Source organism: Dermacentor andersoni, chromosome 1 (assembly GCF_023375885.2).
Source record: "Dermacentor andersoni chromosome 1, qqDerAnde1_hic_scaffold, whole genome shotgun sequence".
NCBI classification, from domain to species: Eukaryota; Metazoa; Arthropoda; class Arachnida; order Ixodida; family Ixodidae; genus Dermacentor; species Dermacentor andersoni.
The window spans coordinates 97,590,928-97,600,156 of NC_092814.1; the positions used below are offsets into that span (position 1 = coordinate 97,590,928).

At 43.2% G+C, this 9,229-nt stretch overlaps 1 protein-coding gene across 1 annotated transcript; it reads right to left on the reverse strand.

Annotated features, from left to right (window-relative positions):
* Window positions 1–975: 975 nt before the first annotated feature.
* LOC129388214 (uncharacterized) lies at window positions 976–8,427 on the reverse strand. Its single transcript, XM_055078352.2, has 4 exons — window positions 7,447–8,427; window positions 6,288–6,475; window positions 2,287–2,398; window positions 976–1,718 (listed from the first exon to the last, which is right to left on the reverse strand). The coding sequence occupies exons 1-4, from the start codon at window positions 7,656–7,658 to the stop codon at window positions 1,532–1,534; spliced, it is 699 nt and encodes a 232-aa protein (XP_054934327.1). The 5' UTR covers window positions 7,659–8,427; the 3' UTR covers window positions 976–1,531.
* Between the last annotated feature and the right edge of the window lie 802 nt (window positions 8,428–9,229).

Genomic DNA, 9,229 nt, shown 5'->3' on the forward strand with positions numbered 1-9,229 from the left:
CCCTTTCAAGAGCCTGTGACTCCAGAACAATCAAAATACTAAGGTTACTAATGGCGAATTCGGCAAATCGCCCCCGTGCGCACCAGGGTGCTTCGATGTGCCGTTTCGTCCAATCATGGTTGCACCAAGACGCCCCCGTGCGCATCGGTGCGATTTGCCGAATTCACCATAAGACTTGGCTTTCACTGACATCTTGCGTGCTCGCTTTGATCGTCCCTAGTTCTTCTGTCACATAAAGCGGAAGTACGAGCTCGGAGTCTAAGAGTACCAGAATCAAGGCTAACAAGAACCATGAAAACGACGAAAGCAGTTGTGATCTGTCCATTTTCCTTCAGTTCTCTCATAGATGCCAGTAACTTGGCATACCGTAGAAGTCTATAGTCGAATTGACAAAGCTTTTTTTTTGTAAGTTTTCTTTGCGATTGGCCGGTATCCTTCGCTAATAATAGGTGCAGAATCAGAATTGGCTACAATTTTGTCTAATGAACAATTCGGGCGCAAGAGCTTTTTGAGAATACGAGCCCTGGCGATTTCTGTTCAATTTGCACGCTTCGATAACACTCGGCGCGCTGCGACATCCGCTATCACCCTCCATACTCGTAAAAACAAACCTGTGATGGGACCCGACCCTCGAATTCGAGTTATTGCAAAAGTACACGCGCCAGCGCTAAACCACTCGATCACAGCATTGACGGGTTTAGTGACACACTATCACAAGATTTTGGCACATTTTAAAAACTGTGACTATATGAAACGAAAAGCGGTGCAGTTTGGAGATGCGCTGTTTGCAGGGGATGAAGACCGAGTCTATAAGTGATACATAGATGTTGCAAACTTCTACTGCGCACAGCTCTTCGCAAATTGTCCTTGTATTACGAAAAATTTCGCGACTTCCAAGAGCTGATATTGTTAAACCTTTGCGAGTGTTTGGGCAAAAAAATACTGTAGGATCAAAAATCAAGTCGGTGTGCTCGAGACGCGTAGCTGATCGGGGAGAATCTACTTCTCCGCATAACTGCCACTTCGCTGATTGCGTTATTGGTTATTAAGAAAAAGCGGCGTTATAGTGCCGGTTTCATGTCCTTGAATATAGAGGGGCAGGTTCCAGAATTTCCGCCCATGGTCACCGGGCTCAACGCCGAACTTTTTGTGGCAAGGATGGCACGTTGCCGCCATCTGAGAGGACGATGAGGTCGCCGGCCGCTGCCACCTAAACACGTTTCTGGCAGTTAGTGGTCTCACCGGCGTTTTTGCCCACCAGACGCCAACTGCGTGCCTGCTCTCGTTACCCTGGGTCATACTCAGCGCTGACGCTTACATAAAGGGTTGAAGCTTGACATGGGGCACACTTTTTATTCAGTGAAAATGCATGTTTTACATGGGCAGTACTTCTAAGAGCGCTGGTGCCGCTGATCTCACAAAGTATGATTGTGACAGTGCAGCAGGAGCTGGTGGTGCAAAAAAAAAAAATTTCCTTTGCGCATGCGCGCTTCGTTCCGACTCTGCCGCGCTGTTGCAAGCGGAACGCAGTTTAGCGTTCCGTCTTTTTGGGGTCACTCTCCCTGGATGTCTTGCCTCGTCTCACGGCGCACATGGGCTCGTACTGTTCCAAAATAAAGTTCTGCATGTAGGCAAGGTGGTTGTTGAGCTCCATCCTCGTGTTGCAGTGAGTCGCATGTCGCGCCCCGTTGACGCAGTGTCTGTAGATGCTCACTACCCTGCCGAAATCCAAAAGGTGCGGACACTGTGTGAGCATTTATTGGCAGCGTCAGTTAAACGTCAGAACAGTGAGTGAATAATTTCTGCGGACACGTTTTATTTCGATTTCCTTTAGGAACGCGCTGACTAAGGGCACTGCACGAAGAAACAAGACGGAAACGCAAGTTGACAGGACAATAGGGCGCGAAACACAAGTTCATAGAATAACTTAGACAAGAGTTGACATGTCTTGTTTCTTCGTGTAGTGTTGTTAAGTGAGCGCGTTCATAAGGAAATCAAAATCAACCAACTAGCCCTATTTATTGCTCTGTTGACCCTTCATTTTGTCTGCGTGCGTTCGCTCTTATCTGAAGTGGGCGTAATGCAGCTAGCATGAGAGTGATTCGTTTTATAGCTGTCAGTCGCACTTCACGTCGTCGCGAAATTCACCAACCAGGCTTCACGTTCCTAGCGACTTTACTCTCGAACTGCGTGGGCATAGCTTATTCAACGTGGCCTTGTTGTGCGGTAAGTTTAGGTTACACAAAATGAATCCAGAATTTTGCGGATGATATGAAAGATATGTACCTGCAGATGTAGTGCAGGTCCTTTGGCGAGTTGCTTGTTGCATTCACAAAACCAGCGGCGCACTGGAAGAAGAATCGGATGAACCGATTTCCGTCACATGTGTATGCAACATCTGAAATAGAAAGAGGACATTGCTTTAGCTATGACGTGGAATGTGCGCAGTGAACAGAAGTTTAGTTTACGGAGGTGCTTTAATAAGTACGTGTGTTAGTTGAAACATACGTCATTAGCAGCAAAGTAAGTAGTATGGTATTTTCATGACTATTAAAATATTGGACAACCATAGCATTTTCATGTTGGCACAAGAAACGATCCCTTTAAGAGACGTTCTTACTCGGGATTCATTTCATTTTCATTTCATTTATTTACGCTAAGGGCCCAGAATCGGGTACTACATGGGGGGGGGGGGTTAACAACAAAAAGACACTTCAAAGGGGGTTATACGGAGGAAGATCAAAACACAAATAGAACTGTTTTCAGCATTAAGTAGATACAGTGCACTAGTAGTAGCATCACGTAATGATTATATAATGCAATATCACGCGATTGAGCTGCAACACTATTAGAATAATGCAACACATACATGACAGTGATCAAAGGTGTTAAGGCGCGCAATCAGGATAACATGGCTGTTTAGAAAACATCAGCTGGTACGGCAGGTTTTTTCATTAAGGTACGTTGTTAAAGCCGATTGGAAAGAAGATAATATTGTTGGCAATAAATTGCGGAAAGGCGTTCCACTCATTTATTGATAAGACTAAAGGAGTGTGTAAATATTTTTTAGCCCGTGCGAAAAGTGGGTATACCTTTAGTTCGTGGTCAATACGGGCGGAGATGTGGACTGCTGGATGAATGAATTTGCGATTCAGTGACTATTTGCTGGCTTCAGATCCCATAACTGACAGCTGTCAATTTTAAGCTGCTTTTTTTCTTCTTTACTGCCGCGAAATGTAGCCCTGAAAGGCTGCATAATTTATGCTGCCTGAAAGTTGCTCTTATCACTGAGGATAGCGGCGATAATCAATAACGGGAAACACGTACCACAGGAGGATTTAGTTTCATGTAGCTCTTATCGTATGCCTTCAGAAGTCAGCGCCTTGAAAAGGGCACAAAATCCCCGCCTTATTTCTGTGTCACCTATCGGGTAGCGCTACGTGACTGAAGACCTCATGTAATGCAGCACGCTGTTAGTAACCGGGGGCCGAATTCACGGCGATTTTCGTTTGCAAGTGCTCCTTGCAAGTGGCCAGCCGCCCTTGCTGTACTCGCGGACAACTTTCTGTGGCTATGAAGGGAAACCTACAGAAGCAAAGCGCGCACAAGTGAGAGCGCTTCTGAAAAGAGTCCCGCATTTTCATCCACGTTAGTGTAAGCTGGCGAAGAGAAAACATAAACACCTTATTAGCAACACTTAAATAAGACAAAACACACCAGTGAACGTAAAAGCTTACTTATTTTGCGGCTTTTGCCTACCCCGTCTCGGAAAACTCGAAACCGTCGCACGTGGAAGCTGCGCCGATTCATCGTATGCTCCGAGCAACCAAAAGCCCTGTCAAACGCTGGCGGAGCACTTGGCGCGGTACGACATGTGCAAAAGCTCCGCCCCCGTAGCACTCCCTTCATAGCCACAGAAAGTTCTCCGCGAGTATAATCATATGTTTAGCATCAAGATTAGCTGGAATTTTTTCTTAACATCAGTGCTGTCGCAAGAGCTTTTTGAATACGGGCGCTTGATTTGAATTCACAAAAAAAGTTTTTACGCTAGAATTATTCGTAAGACAATATTTCTGACAATCCCGAATGTAGACACAGTCTTAGCGAAGGCGGCCGGCCAGTTGCAAACAGCACTTATAAATGAAAAGCTTTGTGAATTCGGCCCCTTGCCCCGCATTGACAAAGAAAGCTCTGACGTTAAAGGTTTTCGTAAGAGCAGATACCAGGCAACGATGACATCAGACATATTGTTAGTGAATACATCGAGACAATGGCAAGCAGCACTTATAAACGAAAAGCTTTGGACATCCGGACCATCGGATCAAATTGACGAGGCTTTTCCATTCGTAAGAACTTTTTTTGCCATTGGGGGGGGGGGGGGGGGGGGAGGCATAAGAACGTCTTTGCGGAAACTGGCCAGGCGAAAAGGAGCCGGTGAAAGAAATCATTAGGAAACACCAATGTGTTCTTTACGGATAGCGTTCGTAACACATCGATGAATGCAGAGGTTGGACAAATTGATAAAAAAAAAGAAATCGTATGAGCACAATTAGCGGATATTTTCCTTTTACTATTACGCTCTACTAATCTGTTAAAGCCAAGCTGCCGAAGATGACAAGGCCGCCTTCGACGAAGATAGGTCATCTTATCGAAATGTTGGCCAGCCTTTCTGAGGCACCTTGTCCTGGTTTGTAACATTTATATCACAGTGTGCTGATTCATCTATCAGCCCTCTTCTTGATTTTGGATTACCATCCTTGTTTGACGAATCTTTAACAACCTTAATCTTTAAACTAAAGAATGAGCTTGCAACGATTGTTGCATGGTGCTATTCTAAAATTTTTTTTCAAGCCTGCTAAACTCAAGACATTATTTTCCGAATAAGTCAAACAATACTACCTGGCATACCTGAGATAATTCTAGATGGCCCTCGCATCTCCATCGCCGACTGTGTATCATTTTTGGTATCAAATTATATTCTAACGTAAATTTTCTTTCAACACATCGCCTTCATTAAGCCAAAGTTCATTCGGTTTAGTGAATAAATGAAATCGAAAGCATATTTTTCTAAACATTAAAGAAAACTAAATTCTGGTGTGTTACGTGCCAAAACCATGCATATGATTATGCGGCACGTCGTAGCGGGAACTTTGGATTCATTTTGATCACCTGGGGTTCTTTAACGTGAAACAAGTGCACGGTACGCGGATGTTTCCTTGCATGTCGCCCCCAATCGCAATTCGGCCGCCGCGGCCGGGCAAACGATGCCGCGCCCTCGCGCTTAGTAGCGCGACATCGAAGCCACTACGACACCACGGCGAGTTTTATTTCCTTGATTCCAAAGACGCATTATTAACATTATACTTTGCTTTCGTCCATAATGAAAACACTTACGCCATTGTTTCTCGGGGAAATACATATTACTATCATATCTCGTCTATTCAACCCCTACAAAACCAAGTAATGCGCGTAACTACTAAGAGTGCTTTCTTTTTTTTTTTTTCGCGAATGCTACTTTGTTACTCCGGGAAAACAACGTCCTCCTTGTGACGAGTTTGTTCAGCTATCGTCTCATAATATTGCACCATAAATGCGTTACTAAACAGCTTTCACACGATTTCATTGATTCTAAATATCTTACAAATAAAAATAAGTTTAGGTATACATGCAAGACCAATATAATCCTACCTATGGTTCATATTAACTATGGTAAAATAACATCGTCATTCCCGGGTATAAAAATATGGAATGATTTACTTCACTCAATCAGATCTGCGTCCTCGCACTTTCATGCACTTAAGAATGTCCTGAGGCATTTTTACATATATTACTAGGTCGAAATCTATGATTTACTGCCTTGCGTCATTTGCATGTATTTCTGGTATTTTTTAGATAACTACAGTTTTGTACATTGACCTTGCATCTCATTCGTTCAATTTTTCTTTCCAGGTATTTCACGCCATTGTTTGTTCCTTTTATGTTTTATGTTAGGTTCTAGCTTGCTACTCTTCGCCCATGTCCCTTCATTTTTACGATTAACCAGGGGTCCCATTACAATATTTGACTTTGGGACCCTCGTCTGTATAATATCTACAACCCATTTACTGTGTGTTAACGACTGATAAAGTAAAACTCAAAGTGAAAAAAAAATTGACACGCAAATTTGCTGCGGAGCTATGGCTCTATGAAAAAAAAATGCTGATAATAAAACGCAACTGCCGTTGTCTAAGTGCACTCAAACATCTGAGAATAGAAAAAAAACAATCTTAATGAAGGAAACCGCTCACCTTCTTTAAACGTAAGACGTGAAGCCAGAGGCGAGCTGCGGGCTCTCCGCTGTGATGCGCACGTGCTGCTGTATTTTTGCGTTAGAAGGTCGAAGAATTTTTCGGCGTCCTTGGACAAGTGATCGGGAGGAGCGCACCCGTAGTTGACAAGAGACGTGTTATGGCATTCTCTGTACTTCTGTATGTACCTATTGACAACAAGGCAGCCATTAATACTTCGTTGATGCATAGGATGTCTTGTTAATTGCTCTTGCTCATAGACGAACACATTATGTCAGGCGTTTACATTGCCAGCCGGAATATAGGTTTGCAGCAAAACAGAGAGTGTCGTTTTCCTGCATAATACTAATTATCCTTAAGTACTGATTCTTCCAACCGCTTTCTCTGTTGAATTTATTCATTATTTTTCCGCGAAGGCCCAAGAATGCGGCTCTCTCTGCCACTTTTTGCTCTAGCCAGCAGTGTGCTCTAAGCACCAACGTTCTCTTTCAACAATTTTTCTGGAGCTCAAATATCGACTAGAGTTTCTTGGGCTTCATTTGTCTAGTTTTCTTTGCTGCCATTGAAACTTTTGACCGTTTGCCGCAGACGAAGTGGCTCTTGTTGATTTGTGCACATTTTTTATGCAATTAGATGGGCTCTTCATGGCGTCACAGTGATTTTACAGGTCTGTTGCTGAGCAAGAGGTCGCGGGCTCGATCCATGGCCTCGTGCTCGGCAGCAATCCAATGGAGATGGAATTTCTAAACAACTGTGCGAGTTAGATATTTTAGGTACCCAATAAAGAATTCCAGGGTGTACATGATCAAATGCATCCGGAACCCCTCACAACGGCGTCTCCTGTTGCTCAGGTGTTGCTCTGACACGTTATATGCAATGAACGAATGAGTGAATCTACAATTAAATGAATGAATCAAGCAATTAATTACTTCTAAATGAAATGAACGACTTCTTCCCATCACGAATAGATAAATGGCAAATTAATACGGATGTTTCATAAATCACGTCTATAGAGCCAAGAATAAAACGTCATTTGTAGAGCCCTTTTATTGAAAATACGGCCTTACAAGATCTAGCTACGCGCTAATCGCTAACGTGAACGTATGCAGAATGGCAGAATTGCAAGAAGAAATGGAAACGGAAGTGCGTGGAAACGTACGCGCATACTTCTTCTGCGTTCGCTCCAACAACTTCGGCAACATTAGCAAAGTGGTAGCCGCAAAGGAACATGTCATTTATGAACTTTTGGCGGTCGCATGCTGTGGTACCTTTCTGTAAAGCTGGAAAAAGTGAGTACACGGGTGAGAACAGGGGAGGTAGGCAGCGGTACAGAGCATGCTGCCGCCACACCCATTTTTTTCTTTCTACCATAGAGCTTTGCTCTTTGCATAAATCTTTGTTTAAAAATTCTGCGTGCTACCCAAGGCGCTATTCTAGCACGTTCTGCTTCGTGGTTTACATTAGGGCTAAGCATTTATCACTATAGTTGTCGTGTACATGTGGTTTGGAGTGTGTGATTTGGTTTTGTGGTGGTATGGTGTGGTTTGTTACATGCATTTTTTTTTTTTGCCTTTTGTGATATGTCTTTGCTTGCCCAAATGACCAATAGTTCGTGTTGAATACTATTTCATTGGCTTCGCGCGATACTCTGATTATGATAGAAAATACTTTTTCGGCCTTTTGATGTTCTGATTTAATTCTTCTCGAAATTTTTTTTTACAGTTTCAAATTAATTCTGCGCTTGCACAATGACGGCGTGACTCCGGAGTGAGCCATAATTCGCAGGGTATGCAATTCCGTACAGGGTGCAGCGTTGGATACAAAAATAACCAGAACCATAGGAAAGTGAAGCAAATAGATAAATATCACAGTTTTCTTCTTCAAAGTAATTACGAAATTATCGACGCTGTAGATACAGAATATTTTCCGCTGGCTGCACTATATGAGCGAAGGCAAATCTGATGATTTTATATTCTGTTTTAAAGTTGTACTGGGCTAGATTGTTAACAAATTACAAGTAGGTTCTGCGTACTGGATGCCTTGGTGAACGAGTTACAGTATATTATGGTATGTAAAGTATTGACGTTAGGCTGCTGCGACGGATCTTTTTGCCACTGCAATGGCGTCACGCGCACTCCGCGAGTGCGTTTCTGCATGAAAGCTGCTACAGCTTGAACGAAAAAACCAGTCAGAAACACAAAGGACAAGAGGAGAGGTTCACACCACAACGACTGGACTATCAACTGAGGTTTATTAGAATCGGTGTAGTCCCAGCAAGGCCAGCAGAGCCGATTCTAATAAACCTCAGTTGATAGTCCAGTCGTTGTGTTGTGAACATCTCCTCTTGTCCTTTGTGTTTTTGAGTGGTTTTTTCGTTCAAGTATGTACCAACTGGCCCAGATTTCAACCCTTCTGCAAAGCTGCTACAGCGTGGAGTTCTGTTTTTTTTTCAGTGCAGACATTCGAGTACATGGAAATAATTATCTGTTTCTAGTACCGTCTCAATGAATCTTTATGTTCACTTTAGGTTGTCTAGGGCCAAAGAAAAAAATTAATTTTTTTGTCCCAACTGTTTGCCTAAAATGATCAATTTCTTGACGTCACCCGATCGGTAGGCAATTGCATGGCTTGGGCATGCGCCTTGGATATCTTTAACGCCTTTTTCATACGAGCGTTTCAGTTCACCATGCTGCAGTCCAGTTTCCCGTTAGACCTTGCAATGATGATGAGAAGCACTTGAGCGCAGCGGTGAATTCAGAAGCATTTCAGGCCACGTTTTCCCCAAAGCTCCTCGAGTTAGCTAGCACACTAGTTTTCAGTCTGTGAACGTCCTAGAAATATTTACTTTTCTGTCATTTATGTTTCTGCGCTTTTTTTTTCTTATATAGGTTGCTGTCAATGTCCACATTGCGCATCTTTGAATGTAGTTCCATATCTTCACG